The sequence below is a fragment of the Hippocampus zosterae genome, chromosome 14, assembly GCF_025434085.1.
Source record: "Hippocampus zosterae strain Florida chromosome 14, ASM2543408v3, whole genome shotgun sequence".
Taxonomy (NCBI): domain Eukaryota; kingdom Metazoa; phylum Chordata; class Actinopteri; order Syngnathiformes; family Syngnathidae; genus Hippocampus; species Hippocampus zosterae.
Genome location: NC_067464.1, coordinates 1629656 through 1653175, shown reverse-complemented (window position 1 = coordinate 1653175; position 23520 = coordinate 1629656). Strand labels below are relative to the sequence as shown.

Below are 23520 nucleotides of genomic sequence, written 5' to 3'. Positions count from 1 at the left end.
GGATCTGGATGCAGATGATTTTATTTGGAAATCAAATGGAGCACATTCACCACTCCATTTTGTATGTGCGTGTGTGTGTGTGTGTGAGAGGGCAGGCGGGGGCAACTGTCCACTTGATTTCCCAATTTCATCGCCGGACTCACAGTCACATGCGCACGTGTCCATAACAAACAAACACGGCGGGCCTGCGAGGGCACGAACACTCATGGGGGGGCTGGGGGGTGGGAGTTATTCAAAACAAAGCGACTATGAGGACCGAGTGTGTTGTTCTCCTCTCAAGTCTTCCCGAAGACGAAGTACGAAGACGTCGACGCCAGACAGCCCACTGGCCGCTCTCGCGACGCTCATCAAGAGGCCCTCAGCAGTCAGTGCAGTTAATCAAGTGCGCGCTGACGTCACCACAGACCCCGCCCCCTCCACCCCCTCACCTTCCTCCGCCTTAAACGCGTGCTCCGTGGACCTCCGGAGCCAGCCACGGACAGCTCCCGCGCCAGCCAATTAGCAACGACCAGGAGCACTTGCCACAACTACGAGAAGAGGGACATTTATTATTATTATTATTTAAAAAAAATTAAAAAAAAGAACAAGAGGAAGAGGAGACAACCCAGCCCAGGACAAATAATGTCGATGAGCCCCAAGCATACGACCCCCTTTTCCGTGTCCGACATCCTGAGTCCGCTGGAGGAGAGCTACAAGAAAGCGGCCGCCGCCGCCGCCGCCGCCGCCGCCGGCGGAGGAGGCGGAGCGGCGGCGGCCAGCAACTTGGGGGGCTACCGGCAGCTTCAGGGCTCCCACTCGGCCATGCAGCAGCAACACCACCACCATCACCACCACCATCAGCAGCATCACCACCACCACATGGGACCCAACTCCGGCGGTGGTGGCGGCGGGGGCGTTGGGGGCGCGGCGGCAGCGGCGTCGTACCACATGAGCGCCGCCGCGGTCAGCGCGGTGGGCGGCTACTGCAACGGCAACGTGGCCGGCGAGCTGGCGCCCTACCAGGACGGCGTCAGGGCGGCCGCCGCCACCGGATGGTACCCGGCCAACCCCGCCGCGGACCCGCGCTTCTCCACTAGTGAGTACACGCACACACACACACACTCACACACACACGGGAACAATTTTCAAGGACGTTTTGACGGCAACAACGAACATTATTTAGGCACACTTTTTAAAAATTTCCTCCTGCCAAAACAGGGAAAATCATGATAGTTTTTATGATTGAAAATGTAAAAATAAAATATGCTATCCCCCCTTCAAAACTATCAAATACAAAACATAATTTAAAAAAATAATATTTTTTTTTTACCATATTCACCCCCTATCCCCATCAAATGTTATTACTCGGGATATTTTCTGTATAATTTAAAAAAAACTTTTGCGTGGTGAAAAAAAAATGCTCGCGTTTTTCCAATTTAAAGAAACATTTTTTTTCCATTTAGCGCTTACTTTTTTAAACTTATATGTAGAGAGGTTGCACGTTTTACAACGTAAACAACCATATTCAAATTCAAAATATAATTTTTATTTAAAATATGAAAAAAACAGACTATGCGATGCTTTTTCCCTTTTCAAACTAACACATTTTATATCGAGATTTTAAGCGTTGACTACATTTTTATTATTTAAAAAATAGAGAATTATCATGAGTACCTTTGACATGTCTCCCCCCCCCCTCCCTGCACTCCATATGCGTGCGTTGATTCGTCTTGTCACGAAATAATACAAAGAACGTGAAAAAAACATTTTTACTCTTGAAATTGAAAAAAAAAATATCGAGAGTAACAAAACCTTTTTTTGTGTGTAATTGTTGACATCCATCACAGCAAAACACCCCCCCCCCACCACTTTTTACTATTTCATAATGTTGACGCGTTTTACATTTGAACGTTTAGTTTTTAAATGATAAGACTTATATTGATAAATACTGACATAATTTAATACAAGAAAATTGAAAAGAAAGAAGGGAACATTTATTTTCATTTTCAAATGAAAAAATGGCAAAATTGTACTGTTGGAAACTCGAAAATAAGACCTTCCCATTTAAAATTTGGAACGTATGTCGAAATATTCATTCTTAAAACTAAATACTGGACAATGTATTGTTATGAATAATATAGTATCAATACGATATTTTTACGATTATTTTTTTAACTGAACATATTTGCATGTTCATACATTCAAGAACATCACATTTTTTCGTTTTATTCTATTAAATCATTTCATAACAATAGTTGACTCCTCCCCTTTTATGGACATTGGCAGTTAACATTTCAAGCAAGTTACAAGAAAACCCCCCCCCAAAACGGTTCTTTTTTTTTTTAAATAGAAAACAAACCCACGTTTTTATTGTAACTACAAAACCCTTTCTAGTCTAGTAGAAAAATAATTTTACTGTTCAAAGTTGAACATTCAAACTTCTTCAGATTTTTTTTTTTTTACCATATCAAAATAGAAAAAAACTCGGTGCTTTCATACTTATTTTGTGACAGATTCTTGCTCCTCCAAGTATCGGCCGTATTTTCTCATGTAAATAAAAAAAAAAGTATTATTATCATATAACTACAAGCAGCAAATAATGACTTTGTTTAGGATTTACAACGAAGAAAACAAGACTTTAGAATAGCAATATGAAGAAAGAACATTTGTAAATAGAAAATAAGACATGTCTTAAGTACAGTAAAAATTTAGAATAAAAGTCAGTGCTTTATGCGTTTCCTTTACATATGAAAGTGGTTTCAATCCGAGTTCAAAATGAACACGGGTGGGCGGGGCTGACCGATATTTTGCCGACGTCACCTTTTGTATGCAAATGCCAACGTTAGTGAATTGGCATTTTTATTTTATTCCTTTGTTTTTGCAACTCATGTTGTTTGGGGGGGGCAGTGAAAGTCCCCCTCTCCACCTCAAGATGTACGCCCCTGTCTCTAGCTTTCAGGGAACCACTTTTTGGGCTACTCCGTCGTGGTTGTCATAATTTTTCAGCGCGCCAAATGAGCAGCAAGTGATGATTATTTGTAAATTTCCCATTTAATAGCAGTAACGTGCAGTAAAAATGGCACTAAAAGTGTTGTTGGTGTGCTTAAAAAACCTGTTGAATTGAATCATGGTCATCTCAGGTGATGAACTTGTGGTGCGGTGATGTCATTTTTTTTCACGCGTTCATCTCGCGCATCAAGTGTATAATTTCGATTGAAATCCAGTCCAAGGATTTTGTTTTCTCCCCAGTGTACACGAAGGACCAAGAATGCAACATTGAAGCACTTTTTATATATTTATATATATATATTTAATATATTTTATAGATTAAATACACACCTGCCGTTTTGGCACCAAAAGTAGAGTTAAGGAAGAGTAATTCACGGTTGCACGTGATAAAATTGTGGCAAATATTTGATACTAAAACAGACTTTTGAAAAAAAAAATAATTTCATTTGCTTTATGAAATTATTTTTTTACTGTTCAGTTGAAGATATACTGACCACGCAAATGCACTTTTGGAACTTTACGTTTTTTTCCCCTTGGATTTGGGAAAGTATTTCCTTTGAAGACCAAAAAAATTGCTATTAAAAAAAGGGAAGACTGGGTGCATAGTTTTTACATACAATTTTGCTTTTTGAGGTGGAGTTTGTGCACTGAATAAAAATATATTTATATTTGTGTTTGTGCCCCCTCCCCCCCCGCAGTCTCCCGCTTCATGCACGGCTCGTCATCGGCCATGAACATGGGCGCCATGGGCGGGCTGGGCGGCCTGGGCTCCTTGGCCGAGGCCCACGCCAAGGGGGCCGTGCACGGCTCACTGGGCTCGGCGGTGCCGCGCCGCAAGCGGCGCGTGCTCTTCTCGCAGGCGCAAGTGTACGAGCTGGAGCGCCGCTTCAAGCAGCAGAAGTACCTGTCGGCCCCGGAACGCGAGCACCTGGCCAGCATGATCCACCTGACGCCCACCCAGGTCAAAATCTGGTTCCAGAACCACCGCTACAAGATGAAGAGGCAAGCCAAGGACAAGGTGTCGCAGCAGCACATGCACCAGCAGGAAGCGGGCTCGGCGTCCGCCTGCCAGCAGCAACAGCAGCAGCAGCAATCGCCCCGTAGGGTGGCGGTTCCGGTTCTGGTCAAGGACGGCAAGCCGTGTCAAGGGACGGCGGAGGCCCACCAGCAGCAGCAGCAGCACCACCACCAACAGCAGCAGCACCAGCACGGCCACGGGCATCCAGCGCCGCCGCCGCCGCAGCAGCAGCAAGCCGCCAACGTGATGCTCATGTCCGGCCAGCAGCAGGTGGGCAGCGCGGGCCAATCTCCGGAGCTGTTGGGCGCCGGGGGGGCGCCGCTGTCGCCCGCCTGCCCTCAAGTGGGCGGACTGTCTCACCTCAACTCGCCAGCCGCCGAATACGGAAGTGCGCTGCAATGCTCGGCGCTCTTGTACGGCAGGACGTGGTGACCAAAAAGGGTGGCACGAACGCGAAATATTTCGCCACAAGAACACATAAAAAAAAAAACAACAAAAACTTTTCATGGGAAGGATTTTTCGGACTCGCTTTTTTTCTACCGCAACTCGTGGGATTTATTTATGTAAATTATATCTACTCTGATATCGATATCCATTAATTTTTTTTTGCCCTCGCCCCCCCATGTAAAAAGCCAACACCCCCCCCCTCTATTGTTGTACAGTTCTTTTTTTTGTTATTGTCGTTTGGTATTTGTATTATTTGTAACTTATCATAGATATTTGACTTACCACACACACTAAAGTCCTATTAATAAATTATGGAAAGCTGAGCAACGCCCCCCACCCCTAATTTGTGGAATGTGCTGACAAAGTGGCTCGTGATATCTTTATTTATAAAAAAAAAATACAAGTAACGCGACAATGAAAACATAATGGCGTAGTCAATTAAAATAAAACTTCAACAAATATTATCTTCATTTCAATTAAAACGTTTATTTATGTGCATTTTATTTGAATTGCCCCTTAAGCCATACATTTAAATCTATTTTAAAAAAACATGATTACATTTTGCATGAGTAAACATGTTGGTTATTTATATACATAGTAAAAAATATAGTTTGTGTCTGTAAGCATTTAAAAAAAAACCTTTGTGGTTTTTTCCCGATTATTTAGCACATCGTTATTGTATGGTGGCAAAAAAAAAACATCCCATGAACAACATCGTAAACCATAATGAAATGAAAGTGTCAAAACAATCCACATCTCTCGTGTTATTAGTCACCCTCCGCCCCCCCCATTTCATGATTGGTGATTGTTGACCGTCCTGTTGCTTTTCCCTTTTTTTTTTTTTTTTTCGTTTGAAGTCCTTCGGGTTTGTTTTCTCTCGCCCCAAGGCTCTGTTTTCCGTGTTGACGGCCACGGGATTCGAACGTGCTCGATCACGGGCGAGCAAACAGCGAGTCCATTCTTCGGCCCGGCCCGTTTGCACAGCCAACTGCGGCTTTTTGTTGCCTTTGTCTTCACGCGGGACTTTGGGCTGCGGGAGTCGGCGCACATCAAACAGCAGCTTATCTTATCGTTTATCGCCAATCAATCAGTGCAGCCGACGGATCATTAGGAGGGGCAATTCCAACTAGTTCTTTTTTTTTTTTTTTACTTTAAATCAGGCTCTCTCTTTTTCGAATTTTCATTTCATCGTGTTTGAGGCTGGGGGGGGGGGCGTAAAAAGCGGTGCTAATCATGATGGGGTGGGGGTCAGTCATTCTCCCGCCACCTAACAATGCGGTTGCTAAGCAACGCGGCTACGTGCAGGTCGTCTCATTTCAGGGTGGAAATAGCTTTTCAATTCCGTGTTGACACATACAATCGTTTCAAAATGATTCATCGAACAAGCGCGCGTGATGTCAAACGTGTGCAGGTGATATGATATGCAAAAAAAAAAAAAAAAAGGTACATATACACATCTCGCATTTCAACTTTAGGCCTTCAGTGACGTCACATACATGAACACAATATAGGCTCGTCAGGCAGCACTTAATTTCAGGAGCATCAAGTATGCGTTCACAATTAAGAGCAGGAAACTAAATTTACAGATATTGTCAAAAATAAAAAAGAGGATTAAAAAAAAATACTCAATAAAATGCCACCCAAATGACGCTGTGTGATCATAAATGAGTCTGTCCAATAAATTGCGCAATGTCGCAGTTTCATAAGACACCAACCATACAATAACAAAACAAACTATTCTTTGAAAATAAAATGAACAGATCATTTGCATCTTGAGAATAGGCTATACAACAGCAAATAACTGAAAATGTTGAGCAGCTGAGATTGAACGAATTTTAGTGCACAAAGCTGACTACAATGCGCCATGATTAATTTGATACATTTTTGTATCTTTGTCGTTTTATTTCGCGACCATTAATACTAACGAAATAGAATAACAAGAAGAAATGTAAAATAAAATTCATTTACTCACCAACGTAGTGCCTGTTCACTGAGCTGCAGATCGACGCGAGTGTCCCCAAACGTTTTTAAACGCACCGTAGCTTGTAAGTGGCCAGCCGTGCTCTGATGTTTCCTTGCTGCCTTGGTAAAAAAAAAAAAAAAAAAAAAAACTTAAATTGGTAAATCCAGTGGAAGGTCCGTCTTGAAAATTGTGTGGAAAGTAGTCCTGCAACCAGATAAACGCCTTCTACTTCGGCCATTTTGGGTCAAAATGCAGCAACAGCTCCCTCTAGCAGGCGCTAATCCAATCACCGAACGCGCACGTCCAGTGTCGACGTAAGACCTTCTCGCTGGCCCTGGTACGCAGACTCGTGATCTGATTGGCTATTGAAAGCTGACTGTGCCGGTTCATTTACGGCGCACAGGGGCCTGCTCTGTTTCAGCTCAAGGCAAGTTTAATTTACCTGGCAACACAAGCTATCTGAAATATGATTGGTTAAAAACTCTACCACAACAAATAAGTTATTTAGCGAGTGGCTTTCAATGTTATTTTAAATAACATTGAAAGGACAGCGGCCCTCCAGGGCCTGACTTCGACACCTGTGGCTTATGTAATACAAGCCCCCCCCCATTGTATTTGCATTTGTCATATTAATATTTTCAATGTGTTTTTTTTACACCCCCGCTAATACAGTGGCCCTGAAGTGCAAAACACAAAAATAGGCCAAACAACCCCCCAAAAATGAAACACAACAGTAAAGAAAACTACACCCACAAAAAAAACCCAACTACAAAACCAAACACACCGGCAAATTAAAAACATAAAAATGAAACAAAACAACAACAAAAACTAAATGCAACAGTTTTGAAAAAGTACAAAAAAATCATCACGAAAGAAAACAACAACCATAAAACCCAACAGCGATGTAGATCTTGCCCTACCTCAAACAACCTTAGCATATTTGTATTTTTCACATTATTTTGTATATTTTCCCTGTACTGAAGTGCAAAACAAAAGAAATAAACAAAACAACACTAACAAAACTAAACACAAGAGCACATAAAAAAACAGCAAAACAAAGAAATCAACAAAACAGCCAAACCTAAACACACACACAAAAAAAAAAACCATAAAACCAAATAACTCCACAAAAATCAAGTAAAGAAAAGAACAAATGAGGATGCTATAATGTCAATTTTTCTCCTAATTTTAATCTTCCAGAATTTTTGCAACGAGTGGTTGATGTTGTTATGGTGATTCGACATATGACCAAAGGTCATCACTACTTGGTGATGTCTGATCCACAAATTTGGTGTCAGACGCCTGAAACACACCAACTTTTTCATAGAAGCTGAAAAACATGTTCATTTTTCAAATCCGCTTTCCAAATTGGTTCAAATCCTCCAAAATTCTTGTGCTTTAAAGGGATGCTGGATCTGGGTATGCCCAAAAACGCATCGGCAATCATCCTGGGGATGTTCAAATTATTATTATTAATGTTTTTTTTTTCATTTTGTGGCAAAACATTTTGAAAAACCTCAAATTTTGTTTGCAATGATCGACTCTTTTTAAGTGATCGTGCTGCATTTGGTATTTACCAAATAGCATTTGCGAATTTGCTCCAAATTATGTCTGGGTTTTATTGCAAAAGTGGAGTCATTCCTGCTAAATTGTAGCCGCGACTGGCTTTTTAAAGTCCGGCTCATGCCTTTGTTTGCTCCAAGGAAAGGAAATTGCTGCAGGCATGGCCGCGACGTCAATAGCAGAAGAAGAGGGTGCGGAATCGCGAGGCGTTTTCTCCTCCTGGGTCAGCATTGGCATAATGTAGCCACGCGGTGCCTTTTGTCCAACGCCGGCAAAAATGTAAATTGCTCACGCGAAAGAGCTCAAAAGGGGAGTTCGTCAAGGATCGTCTGCAGAAAAGTCTCGGTTTCGCAAGGATGCCAGCCGGCCAAGGGCGCTTTGGTTTTGTCCTTTGCGCCTTTGACTTGAACAAAGCGGGTAAATGCACGTCGTTTTGTTTAGAGCGCAAACGTAGCGCGGTCTTCATTAAGCTTCGAAATGTGTCGCGTTTGCTACACGTCACTGCAAAATTTGCAAAAAATCCGACAAAAGCGTTATTTCACTTGTATGCGGCATAACAGCTAAATGCAGCTTCAGCGTGTTTATTTTGAAACCATTAAATTGACCTGCAGACATCAGACCTCTTTTTTTTTTTTAAAGTTTGGCATCTCTAGTGAGTACCACCTCAGAAAATCCATCTGGGTCTGACCCTGATTCTAAATGGACTCAAAAGTAAATCCATTAACGCTTTGAAGTGTCTTTCTGGCCAAGGTTTGCCAGTCATTCCCACGCTAGTCATTAGCTAAGCAGATGCTACATGCTATTTACATCTGGTAACGCCGAATGGTTTGAGATTTGCCGATTGAGTCAAGGTTTCAACGCAAAATATAGGCAATCGTTTCAAAAAAATTGATAGATGGGGGTGGGGGTGGGGGTGGGGGGTGCTGGCTTTTATTTCTGGCGAATTGAGGCTGTAGGCTGCAGGGCCCCGACAATGGCGAGTGTTGACGGTGTTCTGTCCCCATTATTGGTTTCATTGTCAAAGCGAGCCGCGCAGATTGCCGCCCTCTCATCCAAATGCACAAGTGTGCCCTCCAAATTCCGCGAGGGCTCGCCGCGCATTTGCATCCCATCAGCCTACAACCTCATTCAGCTCAATAGCGGCCGCTTTTCATCGGGAATGCCTTCGACCGCTGTGTGCAAGCTTTTATTGGGAGAAACACAGGCTGGGCCAAAAAAAAAGGAGGTGGACACCAATTTTCTGCGAGGAAGGACGGAAGGCAGGGAAGAAAGGAGGAATTGGGGGACACAAGAGGTGTCCAATGAAGGAAGGCAGCAAGGAAGGAATGAGGAAAGGATGGAGGAAAGGCTCAAGGGAAGGAATGATAAAAGGATAGATGAAAGTAAGGAGGATAGGAAGGATGCAAGCAAGCAAGGAAGGCGCAAAGTAAAGAAAAAAAACAACAAATGAATGAAAGATGGATTGAAGGACAGAAGGAATGATAGATCGGAAGAGTGGAAGGAAGGAAGGATTAGGGAAGGAAGTTAGGCGGGGTGGATGGATCAGAGGAAGGGTGCAAGGAAAACAAATGTAGGAAGGAGAGGACCAAGGGTGCATGAAAGGCAGGAAGTTGGGAAGGAAGGAGATCAAGGATTGAAAGATGATTGGAGGAAGGAAGGAAGGAAGGAAGGAAGGAAGGAAGGAAGGAAGGAAGGAAGGAAGGAAGGAAAAGTGCAAGAAATGAGAGGAAAGGAAGGAGAGGACCACGGTTGAAAGGAAGGAGGGTGAAATGTAGGAAAAGGATGGATGGAAGGATTGATGAAAGGATGGCAGGAAGGGAGGAAGGCCGGAACCAGGGAAGGAGCATCATGGCCACTTTGGTCCCCACGAGGCCGGCACACGCAAACCCTGCCCCTTCTTTGAAAGCTCCGCCCTCCTTTCCAAACGTAACCTTGACTTGAAACCCGCACGAATCCCAACCTTTTCCTTGAAACCCGAATAACTTTTGACTCGACGTGTTGACAAAACACGATTGGAACGAGGCCGTTTTCCAACCGCATGCCGCAAGTGTGCGTTCCGCTGAAACGTGCCAGGGGCCGGCAATCCCCGTCCCCCCCCCCCTCCCGGCCCACCCCAGCTCTGTGTACAGTCGCGGTCGGGGGTCCATTGGGGCCCAACGAGGCATGACTAACCGGGTTAAGGCCACACTTTCTCTGTCAGCGTCCCGCCGAGATAACTGCAGATTGAACGAGCCCGTCAATGGCCTAGCCGGGGGGGCATCGGTGAAGGGGTCAATGTGAAGAGAGAGAATTGCCTCGTCAATCCGCGGCGGTAAAAGCCAAGGAAAATGTGGCGAGTTGCCGACGGACGACCAGAACGCCGGCCGCCGGCCGAGATGTCATGGAACAAGTCAAGTCAACAGTAGTGCTGTACATGGAGCGATTTAACATGCACAAAAAACAGTAAGACAAATCGCTAATAAAGGCGGTAGAAAGCACCAAACGGTAAAATCAAGAACAAATCAAAGTCATGCCGAGTCGAACGCCAAAGTCCATTCTGAACTTTACCCGATGAAAATATTCGTATTAAGCCGGCAAAAGATTCCCTTTGAATTATCTTCAATGTCATCGTGCTGTCGGGGGGGGGGGCTGGAAAGCGGCCCGCGGGCCGCAGGTTGCTCACGCGGCAAGCCAATGATAGGTTGCCGGCCTTGAATGTTGCCACACAATACGCAATCAAGATCCCCCCCAAAACGTGACAGCTTAATAATCGAGCCACCGTCACCATCCCGAGTTGAGGAAAGGCACAAACGTCCATTTAACCCCCCAGCCAGGACCCCCCCCCCCCCCCAAGGTTCGAGGTAAATAGGGTCTGCCACATTAGGACCTGTTGAGACTGAACATATTTTCTCTTCCAGCTTGCAGCGGATTAGCGTTGGGTCGGCGCTGATATCGCACCCCCCCCCCACACACACACACTGCTCCTCCCCCCTCTTTCTTAATAAAATGTCATTAGGAGGAATTCATGTGACACAAAGGGGGCGACAGTCAAAAAAAAAAAAAAAAAAGGTTGACTAATTATATAGTTTGCGGTGGCAGAGGCTGCAGGCAGGTGGCTGGTCCATCATGCAAATGGCTGAGGCGGCGCAATTAGCCTCTGGCAGCCGCCTCAATTAACAATTAGCTAACATGCAATTGTGCCGCGCGACGCCTCCGCCGTCTGCCTTTTTTGGGGGGCTCAATTGTCACTGTGTAAGTTTTCAATTGCTCAGTAGGAGACGCGCTTTTCTTAATGCGGTCAATTTACAGGCTCGGCGAACGGAAGTCGACCACAAGCGGATGGGGGGGGGGGGGGCGGGGGGGTTCTCTTGACAAAGAGGAAGTTTCAACGGCGGAAGTGCAGTTCACTTTGAACTGGCAAAACAGGGTCGGACCGGAACCGGTTTCATCCGCTGGATGGAAGCTCGGAACGGAATTTGTCATCTGTTCTCCAAACGTAAAACCACATTCAGAAAATATGGTGAGAAATGCTTTTCAATGAACACAAAAGCGCTCTTGAATTTGTAATCTGATGAGAATTGTTTTGTGGTGGGGGGCGCGGGGGGCGGGAGTCTAAATTTGGTAGATGCATGCGTTTCGACAGACGGAAGTCTTTTAAAATTTGATGTGATTCTTTTTAAGGAAAACTGTTTTATTTATTTTTTTTTGGGTGGGGGTTATTTTAATTTTTTTCCCCCCCAAAAAATTTAGGTGAAATTCAAAATTACTACTTGCCTGTTAGCTATGGTCAGGGTCCAATGAAAAGCATGTGTGGCCACCTTTCGTCACTATCTTCGTTTTTTTTTTGGGGGGGGGGTCAAAAACACAAGTACCGTCTACATTTTGGTTGGATTTCTTATTTCCGTGACAAAAACTCAATAAATGTGGAGCTACGTGGTTTTTGGTTGGCACTCTGCAACCAAGTGGAAATTTAGGAGATTTTTTTCTCCCCCTCTCTGATGATTTCTTCCAGATTTAAAAACTAAAAAAAAAATTGTTTTTTTTATTCGCCAACCTGCAGGTATGGAGAAACTTTAATCAATATCACACGGCGAATAAATAAATCAATAACAAGGCCAAAATTGAGTTTGTATGCAAGCATCTCAGGGCTGACGGGCAGCAAAATTGTGCCCACTCGTTTGGCAGACCGCAAGCTGCGTCTTGAAGCTTTTGCTTTTCTAACCCCTTCCACTGATCCCCCTTCACCACCACCAACCCCCCCCCCCCCCCCCCTCACCCGGCCCACCCACACGCTCTCATTATTCCCGCTGGCCTCCGACATGACACGGGAACAAAGTAGACATTAAGCGACATTAAAGCCGGGGATGGAAGTAATCAGGAAGCCGTTATCTCTTAATGAAGCCAAACTCATGCGCGGCAATCCACACAGACTCTAATCAATAGAGCCCCCTCCCCGGACAAAGAGAGAGGCGGGTCGGGGGTAGGCTGGGGTCGCTTTCTGCGCCCCCCACCCCTCCCACAAATCAATTAGAATGCTTGTTTGCTTTGACGGTCTATTTCCATCAATTACGCGTTCATTAAAAGTAATTTGTCAAGACAACACTAAGAAGACCTGTCCTGTCAGGAGGGAAGATTACTGGATTAGAGGGGAGCCCGTAAAGCCCCCCCCCCCCCTCCGAGATTTCAAATGTGAACATATGTGGTTTTCAACGTGGAAATTCTTCCAATATTTTCAATTATTATTCCTCCCAGAAGTTAACATGTTCCATTTAACTTTCGTGACCCTCAACCAATGATGTGGCGGGCCAGATCTGGCCCCCGGGGCCTCGAGTTTGACACCTGATCTTGAGATAGGGGAACAAGAAAGAACAAGAAATATTTATGAGTGGTGACAGAGCGAACTGGAATGTCTCATCAATTTCTTGCGTTCTCCCAAAATACAACCAAGACGCGGATTGAACGGCCTTGAATTTGCAATTTGATGAGAAATTTTGGGGAAACTGCCGTTGTGGAAAGAAATGCCAAACAGCTTTTTTTTTTCTTAGTTTTTTTTTAAACTGACAGAAACAAGACACACCCGTAGGGTTGAACAACCTTGAATTTGAGATCACTACAAATTCTACAGCTGCCAAAAGAAATAAGATCAATAAAATATGGAGATGCGCGATTTTTTTTTCTTCTATTCGACAAACACAAACGACACACAGCAAAAAGAGCTTGAATTTTGAAATGCCTTAACATGATCATTACAGGGCCCCCGAAAATTTATGTTTACTTCCCCGCTCAAAAAGATTTTTTTTTTTAGTACAGATAATGGGAAAAAAAAAATCAAAATTATTTTTCGTTTTTTTTTAAACATCACAAAAAACAGCAACTGGAAGGGGTGTGTAGACTTTTAAGATCCCGCGACGGGAATATTTTATTGTGAAATGAAAGAAAGAGGACTTTTGTGTAAATTCATTGCATCTGCGCGGCAGAGGCTGTTTTACACCACCATGTTCTGCATGGATGATGGATTTATCCTTTTTTTTTTCTTTTTTTTTTTTTTTTTGGTAACGCTAAGCAGCACAGTTGCTTTAACCAAAGGTCCCCCAGTTGGTTGCTATAGCATTCTCAAGCACCACTCTGCTAAATCCCCACCCCCATGCCGACCTGCTCTGCACACTTGTAATAAATTATCCTCAAGTGAAGTGAAAAAATAAAATATATTGGTTGGAAAAAAAAAAAAAAAAAAAACGATCTGGAGCGGCGCACTGCAGTGAATCACACCCTCGTAACTTTTTTTTTTTTTTTTGCACGCCGTGATCCTTTTGGCAGTCTGCCGCTGGACCTTTTTTCATTTCGACCCATTGCCATTGTGTTGTCTGCTGTTACGCAATGTTTCGTGCCATCTTTAGGATGTGCCTCATGCAGAGAGCGTGAAGTGCAAACACACGCGAAAGGGGGGACGAGGAGCAAGAGGCGGCAGCCATTTGTTGATTAATTAAAGATGGCTCCTCCCCACCCAATGCGCAAGCAGGAGGCAAGTTTGCGGCGGTGTGACTCGCACTCCTCGTTGCCGTCATCTTTGCCAAATTGAATGCAGATTGAAAATATATTTTCGGCTCTTGACTGGGCCTATTCACAGCCTGTTGAATCGACGGCGCGTCAATAAAAGGCTCCCCCCCCCGTTTGGGAGCTTGGAGTGATTGCACTTTGCGTGCACTTTGAGGAATGCTGCGCCAAACGCCGAAGTGCCGATTGAAGCGGCAGACGCGCAACTTTCATATTATTGCACGCGAGGCTTTCCCCCTCCTGGGCTTTTTAGTGGGGGGGGGGGGGTGAGGAAACTATTTGGCAGCCAACAAAGGTGTATAAACGTACACTTGATCAAAATTTGGAAGGAATTTGAGGGGGATTGAAACTGCAGGTTTGAAAATGAACGCAGTGGAACCGCAAAGGCTGAAGCAGGAGCGCGGAACGACATTTAAGGCTTTGGGGTGAATTGTAGTTCAAGTTTGGCTGATAGGACTTTTTTTTTTCAAGGCTGATGCCAATTCCTAGATCTGGAAGAATAAAATTCCGATTACCGATTTCCTGAGGAAAAAAAAAATCATGAATAAAAGGAATTTGTTTTTGTTCCCCTGATGTTTACACAAATTATAAAAGCCAGAGGAGAACATTTTACTCTTTTATGTTACTTTGTTGTTTATCAGTGCTGTCAGGCGATTAAAAAAAGGTGTGATTAATTAATTAGGCGTGTAATTAATTAATCTAATTAATCTATTTTTTAATCTCATCTAAAAATGTAACAATAAATAAAATACAGTATGCACATTTATAGATATAAAAACATGAACGTGTAACACGGTATAATAATGTCCATTACAAATATGTCGATACCGTATCAAGAAAATATTCAGTCCACAAATCAAAAGTGCCTCTTCCCCCACTTTGGCGCTCCCCAAAGCTGTTTACGATTATCTGTTGGCCTCAAACTATGCCATGATTTTGTCGCCATTACGGAGGATTGTCAAAATCGTCGACTTTGCCAATTCGTCGACTCGTCTGAGTCCGGGTGACTCCATTTCGAAAGTAATTACTAAAACTAACAAAAATGCAACTAAAACAGAGCATATGGGGGAGGGGGGGGGGCAATGACTCTAGCAACTAATCAAAGCAAACCGAAAATAAAAGTCAACACAAAATAAAAACTAACCATTGTTAAAAAAAAAACCAAAAAAATACTTTTTTGTCAATAAATACACTTTATATATCAAAAAAACTAACTCTAAAACAAATAAAAATGAAAATAACCCACTCTAAAACCTAATCAAAGCAAACTGAATTAAAGGAAGGGGGGAAAAAAATAAAAAAAGATTGGCACCTTAGTAAATGTGGCCTGCAGATCCATGACTTCCTCCTCTCGTGGGCTCCCCAGCACCACCCGGGATCGGTCGCCTGCTGCGTTTCTGGCAAGAAATCAATAGTGATGGGGGAGGTGTGCTGTGGGGTGTGGGGCGTCCTAATCATCTGTACATTTACCATCACAATCAACAATCAAAGCCAGGACGCGCACCTTTCTTTTTTTTGGGTGGGGGGGTCGGGGGGGGGGGGGGGCTACCGAGCGCAACAATTTCCCGGCTGACTGTGAAAAGGCGGTGGCAAATTAGAAGCCTCGGCTCCCGTGAGCGGCGCCTAATGGCTCTGATTTGTGAACTGCTAAACGAGGTTATGTAAATGAGGCTGAATAGAGGCAGCGGGACCACCAGGTGACAGGTGCAGGCGCTTAAAAAAAAAAATTATATTAAAAAAAAAAAGTGGGGGGGCATGATGATGCGTGTCACCAAATCAAGAGCAGCTAAATGCGACCTGTGAGAAAAGTGTCACATGTAGAGCGCGCTAAACATTTCACAGTTGGCCTAAAATTCCCCACTCTGTTTTCTCACCGTTATCAGCTGTGTCCACGTACCACAAAATTTTATGATTTTCAAAAAAACTCGAAAACACACACACAAACATGGAAAGAACACAAAGTACTGAATTTAAAAAAAAAAAAAAGATCGCCAATATTTGGACATTCATTGCAGTTCTGCAGTCCAAAAAAAAGAAAAGAAAAAGTAACTTCAAATTTGGGGATTTTTTTGTGGGGGGGCACATAAGATAAGAAAACCTTTATTTGTCTCACAATGGAGACATTTACAAATTTGTTGAGATTCAGGAATTCATCTTTTTGCGACAGTTAGAGCAGGTATTTTTTAAAAAAGTGTTTGTTGAAGAATTGTTTCTATTTCTGTCCAGCACACAGGATATATTTCAAAATATATTGAAATATTCTTATATTTTCTTCTCAAACACAAACATTTTTTGGTATTTTTTTAAAGTATACAAATCACAAAATCTTCACATAAAGTACTTTCTTTTTGAGGGTGTGCAGGAGGAGTGGGGGGCACATGACTGGAATTGCTATTCAAGGACCAAAACCCAGGCATCTTTTTTTTTTTTTTTGGCCAGACAGACAAATAAAGAAAACACATTTTTTTGTTGTTGTTTTGGGGACGAAACAAGACTTCATATCACAAAATTTGGAGACAGTTGTTATTTGTTTTCGTCTGTAAGAAAAATTTCTGTTTTTAAGACATGTCCTAATCACACAGCCATTTTTATTTTATTTGTAATTGTGATTTTTAAAAAAAACCCGAAAAAGACAATTACAATTTTTGGATATTTTGCCGCCATTTTTATTTCTACAGTGTCGTAGTGTAAAACTACTATGCCAATAATCAATTAACTACTTTGGAAATACTTTTCATTTATTGTTTAATTCAATTTGTGTGTTGAAGTCAGACATCAGAAACACTTTAGATCTGTGAGGCGAATTAAATAAGCCTTTTTTTTTTTTGGTTTTGTACTTATTTCGTAACTTCTCGCAGTGTGGGAGCATCGTGAGCATGGGCTCCGTCTGTCAAACCGTGTCAAGTGTTACAGGTCCGCTCCCATTTTTTTGGGTGGGAGTCGAACCCAGACAAATGAAACCAAGGGACTTGTCTTCAGACCCCCTTTTCCTAAAATGATTAACCCATCCAGAGAGCTTATATGAGGCGCGTGAGTGGCACGGCGCTTTCTCGTTTGCCAGCAACTGTCATTTTCCCGTTGTTGTCCTCATCCGTCTCTCTCTCGCCATTATGTGCAAAATGAATAGAGGAGGTAGATTTTCCCACAGTCACTCAACATGGGCAGGCGCACACACACAAAAAATCACCATTGTGGCCGGCAATGCCCCTGCTGAACAGGCCGCTCTGCACTTAACAACAATGTTCTCATTAGAGGGTGACTATGCTTTATTGTGAGTTATCAAGTGCAATGTTAACTGTTAAGCATGTCATTTTTCAACGGGAGCCAGAAGCACATCATAGTGTGATTTCCCCACCACCACCACCACCATTTAGCAGCGGTTACGCGAATGAATTTAACAGATGCTGTCTGCATTAAATGTGCTTTTCTCTTGTTAAGGGAGAAGTGAGAGCTATTCAAAACATGATTTAGAACCGGAAAATGAAACAGTCTGTGAATAATTACAAACGCAAATTAATTACAAGCACCTTGAAAGTGTTTCCCAACAAAAATATACAAAAAAATGAAAAATAACTGAGCAAATTAGGATGTAAACACTTGTGAAAGTGCATCTTCGTTGGCCCCGCCCACATTTCCTCATGAACGTTTCGTATTTCAAGGCAAATGAGAAGTGTACAGACGGAAATGGTCTAAAATTTGAAAATAAAACTGTCACTGGTGGTAAATCAAAACACTTTAAAACTAAATTTACCGATTTAAAAAAATGTAGGAACAAATTAGGCCGTACATTACCTATCAAGCGTGAATGCGTTCGTTCTCTTGGCTCGGCGCACACAGTGACGCCCACGTTTCCGCCATCATTTCCTCTCTTCCAACCAACCAGCGTGCAAATCTACTCTCCACGTTTTTTTTTTTTTTAGCCACAATAGCAAAAACAATGAACCCGACCGGGGAGAGTTTTTCTCCTGCTAAGGAGTCCTCCAGTGCTACATTGTCCAGCTACTCGGGCTGCATGAGTCTCCTGCTCAGGCTCCTGTCCGACGTCGTGGGAGAGGTTGGTCCGGTGTTTGTTTCCGTAGCGTTTTTAAGCGCGGAAACCAGCCAAGTTGATGTTGTTTGCTAGCTCACATGCTAACGCTTCTAGCTTCTGTTCGGCATCAGTCTGAGCAGAACATTACAGAAAGCTTTAGCTAGTACATAGATAATCACGTTATATCTTTGCCCCCGAATAGTTGTGGTGAGTTTCAGAACGTTTCGGAGTAAACGTGTTTAGCCGACGTCCTGGCAGAGGTAACTGGGTCTGTGTTACCATAGACTTATGTAGATGCCTCGCTGAGCCTATTGGCCCCTTCCTGTGTCAGCCTCGCAGCCATATTGGATGGGGCAGATACTGTGTGACCATAAACTAACATAAGTACATGGACTGAACTCTATAAAGCGATAAGATAACAAGTGCCCATAATCTGATGCCTATGAATGTGTTTTTTTTTGGTAATAGGTAAGCACCAAACCAACGTATTTTTTAAATGTCTTATTAACTGGGCAACTAACTTTCCCCCATTTAATTGAGTTTGTCAGGAGGATTTTTTTTGAGTGGCTTTTGTTTATGAAAGCTCGGTCAGTGTTTCCAAATGATACGTTATTATGTAGATCTTGTGGTTTCTTTCTATTTTTTTTATAACGATAAAGTATTATACGTAATAAGAAATTGATCAACTATTAAATTAGAAAAAAACCAGTCCAAATTCAACCTCTCAGAAAATAATAAAAAGAAAGCTTTTTGCCGCCCAAAGAATATTCGAAATACTTGTTTGATGCAGTTCGTTTTTAATTCGTTTTGTGTCCCAGCTCAAATTAGGTGACGGCGTTTTGAGAATGGACATCAACATGGACGCCGTGAGTCCTCAGTCGTCGGACGCCACTCACGCTTACGACTGTCTACAGCGGCACATCACAAAGTTACAGGTACGCTACAAGCATTGGGATTTTTTTGTCATGCGTGTACTTATTTTGACGTGACAGAGAAATCCAACGCTCTTGAGTTGTTGTCAAAGCACAGGGATGTTGTATTTTGCTCCAGGCCGTGTGCGAGAGCCTCAAAACGCTGGCGGAATCTCAGAGTCGCGCGTCACCCGAGACCAAGAAGGAAACGCCGCGTGACGCCGCGTCTTCGTCTGCCCTCCGACTCCCCACGCCGCCGCCGCCTCCGCCTCCCGGCGCAGCCGATGACGTCTTGGTGCAAATCCGCGCCGGCAACTCGGAGGTCGGTTATGATTAATCATCGCCTCATTAAAGCGCTCGTCGCATGGCGGGTTTGGATGGGAAGAGGCGGGACGGGGTGGGGTGGGGGTGGGGTTAGGGGGGCGGAGGGTCCTTTAGTGACGTCGTCGTGGCGAGAGCCCGCGTCGCTTGGAAGGCTTTGAGAGCGGGGGCCCGGTCCTTGATGGATTTATGAAGTGGATGCTCATTACTCTCAGATTGGATGTGGATGGAGGACAAGAGGCCCCCCCACCCCCCATTCCGTTCTGCATTTATTTTGCTAGCCAAGCAAACAATATTCCATCACGCCACACGTGTTATACCTGGAATTGCAATTGTCATTCCACATCATGTAAATTGCAATGCAACCCCCCCACGCCCACCCCCCTTCACGCCCACACACCTCCGCCGCCTCGTTCCGTTTTCTCATCACGGCAGCGGCGCAGTTATGCTCGGCGGGTGCCCTTTTGATGGCCGATCAATCCATCGCCTGTCATTACGCGTGTCGTCCCCTCCAGATCGAGCGCAGGATATCTGCATTTATGGAGCGCAAGCAGATGGAGATCAATGAAAACAACGTGCGCGAGTTTTGCAACGTGATCGACTGCAATCAGGGTGAGCGAGGCGGCCGATGGGGAAGGGTGGGGGGTGGGGGTTGAATGTGTCGCGGTGTGGAGTGGGAGCCTGCGCACAGATTGCCAATGTTTGGGAGAGAGCTGATTTCCAGCGGGCGAGAGGTCAGGCTGAACCGAGCTGGAGTAGCTAACGGCCTCCAAAAATGCCGTGTTTTTATTCACGCCATTTTTTTTTTTTTTGCCGCATTTGTTTCGTCTTCAGCACAGGACAGCTGCGCCAGAACCGACGCCGTGTTCACGCCGTACCCCGGCTTGAAAAGCCACGTGAAAGGTGGGGACTGGAAAAGATGAAAAGCTCAATCACGGTCCATTTACCGCGCGCGGCGCCTAGCTTGCGCGCAATCACCGGTGGTGCCATGTGTTCAGATTCCCAAACATAGAAATGCTGAACCGCTTTTCAAAAAAAATGAATTGAACAGATACATACACACAACAAATAAGACTCCATTTAAAAAAAAAAAAATTTGGGTGGTCACAGTCATACGAGTGGTGAACACACACGGGCCTCAGACCCGAACGGGAACCCAAGGAGAAGCCGGAGATCAGGCGCGAGTACGCCCGGCCACGCAAGACTGCGGTAACTCGGCCATCGAGGAGCGCCTCAACAACATCGAAACTCACCTCCGACTGCCCACAGGTAGCAGGAAGGAACGCTTCTTTATTGTCTTTTTACCTCTGTGAATTTGAATTTCGCCGCATCATGAATCATTTTTGCGATGTTTTTCTGGCAGCGGGCCCGGTTCCCGTCAGCGTCTACCAGAGGCTAAAGAAACTGGAGGACCGCATCCTGCAGTTGGAGGGACTCTCGCCGGAGTACTTCCAGTCAACGGTGAGGACGCGCGCGCTTTATTTCGCCCCGGAACCGAACGGCATCGTCAACGCGGCTAATTGAAGTTGCTAGCTTGTTCCGCGTCCGCCGTTAGTAGCAAAGTCACCCGTGGGGCGCCGTTAGCCGCCCGCGGTAAAAAAAAAAAAAATGGAGCCTCCGGCAGAGAATTTGGAGCTGGCGGAGGCAAGAGTGTGAACCAAAAAAAAAAAATGGCTGGCAGGTCGCTCTTATGGCGAAGAGGGAGAGGTGCCATGTCATCGGCCATTTTGTGTGTGTGTGTGTTTTTTGTTGTTGTTATGGCGATAATAGAAGTGTGTCACTCAGGTCACATGACTCGGTGCAGACTTCCAGTCGTCCGTTTTAGGACTGGGGACATGCTCGGCCAAACTTGGGACTGTAATCAGGGATGGCAATTTTTGCGGAAATCTGCCGTTTTATTTGTTAAATCGGATCATTTTTGTGAATCGTCTAAATCAGTTGAGAAAATTTTGGGGGGGGGGGGGGTCAGGTACCTTATCGTGGCATTTTCACGAGCTCTCCCGATCAGTCTTTCCATCTTCCGATTGTAAACAGCCCTGCGATTGGACGCGTACGATGTCTTACCTGTTGTGATTGGTTGCCCCTTGCAGGCCACGCCCCCTTTCCCGCTTTTTTTCCCCCATCACGAGCCATTGCCGTCCTGTGTAATAGAAAATTTTGAAATCAACATATAGTCCGTTTGTATTCCTCGTGATTTCCGTGTCATTCAAAATAATCGGCAATATCGATTTTTCTTTCTTTCTTTTTGCATCATCATGCACAGCCCGACATCTCGGATGTGGGAGATATCCGGCGCAGTCCAGAACGCACGCGTGAATCTGGGTGAAGGACCCAGGCATCAAATTTTAAATCATAAAATAAGATGATCATCACCTTTGTAATCATGGAAATAAATAGATTAAAGGATTTTTCAAACTCGGCGAGCCAATATTTTCGGGACTTCACGCGTCATCGTGAGCAGATGAGCGCAATGCTACGCGGCTCGGCGGAAGACGCGGGTTGTCCGCCGCTGCCGCGCATGTAGCGTAGCGTAGCGACGGCATTCCCAAAAGTGCGCTCGAGATGAGCCGCATTCGCGTCTCTTCCGTGCGGCTCTTGATGCCGTGCTGCGCTCTTCAGCCACTTTTGACTCGCTGCATGTCGAGTGTTTCGGAATAAACCAACATGGTCTTTTCTACTCAAGAGTACCACTTTTTTTTTTTGGGTGGGGGCTGGGGGTGGGGGGTTGTTGCTCAACCAGCTCCACGCAGTTGCCTCCACAACAATGTCACAAGTTGGCAATAAAACGTACGGTGACTTTGACTTTTTTTTTTTTTGCTAATCACAAAGTTGTGTACTTTTGTTGTAGAACCTCGCGCACAAGAGACCCAAGACGTCGCCCGCTCAGGTACAGCCGCCAATTTTGATTTCCTTGAATCTCGTTTGTCTTTTTTTTTTTTTTCGGGTCGTTGCTGCGGGGACTGACTTTTGACTCTTGACCTCGGCTCCCTCAGGCCTGCAGCCTGACCGAACTGGATGAGAAGATTAGCGCCGTCAAAGCAGCCCTGCTGAAGAAGGCCGGCGAATTTGGCCGCGTCTACAGACCCGATTATCCTCTCTGAGCTAATTCGGCCCAACCGTAAAGTCGAGCGTGGAGATGCGTGGACGCCACAGGTCTCGGGCTGACGCCGAAAAGCGATGACGAGGAAACGGCGCCCGTTTTTTTGTCCCGGCCATTTCCGTGACAAATACATTTGGGACAGAAACCCGAAAAGGCTCCTGTGGGCTCATTTTTGCTGGAATTTTTTTGAGTGCAACGCTCGCCTGTGAAAATAAAAGTTGATTTAGCGCTTGAAACATTGCACTTGTGGTTAATTCCATTTCCACATTTGCGTTAGCATCATTGCCGGCCGATGTCACAGGAAGTACCATTTGTCAGTTGTGAATATTCCATTCCGTGGCTTATATTTAGTTTTGTGTGTTTTTAGGTGAGTGTATGCTACATGCTAGCTACGTTAGCATCCTGCTGTGTGGGTTCCATTTCCTGTTCTGATTCATTGTAGGTGTTTATTGATTTTTTTCCCCTCCTTTTTCCATGCTTAGAATTTGCATACACGCTCTCCACGTTAGCATTAAATCTGCCTAATTGTGTCTTTTTTAGTTGAGTGTATGCTACATGCCAGCTACGTTAGCATCCTGCTGTGTGGGTTCCATTTCCACTTCTGATTCATTGTTTGTTTGTTTATTGAACATAAAACATATACAGTAATAATTTGACAGAAAATACGGTGTTTATTGATATTTTTTTCCCTCCTTTTTCCTTGCTTAGAATTTGCATACACGCTCTCCACGTTAGCATTAAATCTGCCTAATGTGAGCAGGCACACGTTTATGTTGTAGTAAGTTTCACTTCCGGGTTCTAATCTGTTGATATTTTTGTGCCTCTTTTGTCATTTCCTTGACAGTCAGTTTCGCATTTGCTAGCTAGACGCTATCTATTTACGTTAGCATCTGCTTGGTCGACGGAACTTTTTGGCGTAATTAACGTCAAATGGATCGTACGAAGTTTTTCCCGTTTCCAAGTTCAATTTTGAGACGCACACACACACACAAAAAAAAAAACAACTGCTTGAAATCAGCGTTAAAGGTTGCCAGCGATTTGTCTAACAGACACGCAGACAAATCAAACAACCTGCTCGCCGCGAGAGTGCGCACGTGCGTGCGCCCGCCGCGCCGCGTAATTGGGAGGAAGCTGAGCGAGGGCACC

General features: G+C 44.5%; 2 protein-coding genes across 2 annotated transcripts; both read left to right on the top strand.

The window, feature by feature from the left end:
• The first annotated feature begins 526 nt into the window (after positions 1-526).
• nkx2.1 (NK2 homeobox 1) lies at positions 527-4776 on the top strand. The gene is made up of 2 exons (XM_052085586.1): positions 527-1075; positions 3687-4776. Exons 1-2 carry the CDS (start codon positions 622-624, stop codon positions 4436-4438), a joined length of 1206 nt encoding a protein of 401 aa, XP_051941546.1. The 5' UTR covers positions 527-621; the 3' UTR covers positions 4439-4776.
• A 13123-nt stretch (positions 4777-17899) lies between these two features.
• Positions 17900-22618, top strand: mbip (MAP3K12 binding inhibitory protein 1). Its single transcript, XM_052085591.1, has 9 exons — positions 17900-18066; positions 18861-18977; positions 19093-19275; positions 19790-19886; positions 20109-20177; positions 20385-20543; positions 20638-20735; positions 22123-22161; positions 22268-22618. The coding sequence occupies exons 1-9, from the start codon at positions 17950-17952 to the stop codon at positions 22373-22375; spliced, it is 987 nt and encodes a 328-aa protein (XP_051941551.1). The 5' UTR covers positions 17900-17949; the 3' UTR covers positions 22376-22618.
• Positions 22619-23520: the final 902 nt, after the last annotated feature.

What these genes read in the sequence shown, in the direction of transcription:
- nkx2.1 (XM_052085586.1), top strand. Translation starts at nt 622, where the DNA reads ATGTCGATGAGCCCCAAGCATACGACCCCCTTTTCCGTGTCCGACATC. An exon ending in GGACCCGCGCTTCTCCACTA is followed by an intron (nt 1,076 to 3,686) that starts GTGAGTACACGC and finishes CCCCCCCCGCAG; the next exon opens with TCTCCCGCTTCATGCACGGC.
- mbip (XM_052085591.1), top strand. Translation starts at nt 17,950, where the DNA reads ATGAACCCGACCGGGGAGAGTTTTTCTCCTGCTAAGGAGTCCTCCAGT. An exon ending in CGTGATCGACTGCAATCAGG is followed by an intron (nt 19,887 to 20,108) that starts GTGAGCGAGGCG and finishes TTTCGTCTTCAG; the next exon opens with CACAGGACAGCTGCGCCAGA. An exon ending in CCAAGACGTCGCCCGCTCAG is followed by an intron (nt 22,162 to 22,267) that starts GTACAGCCGCCA and finishes CGGCTCCCTCAG; the next exon opens with GCCTGCAGCCTGACCGAACT.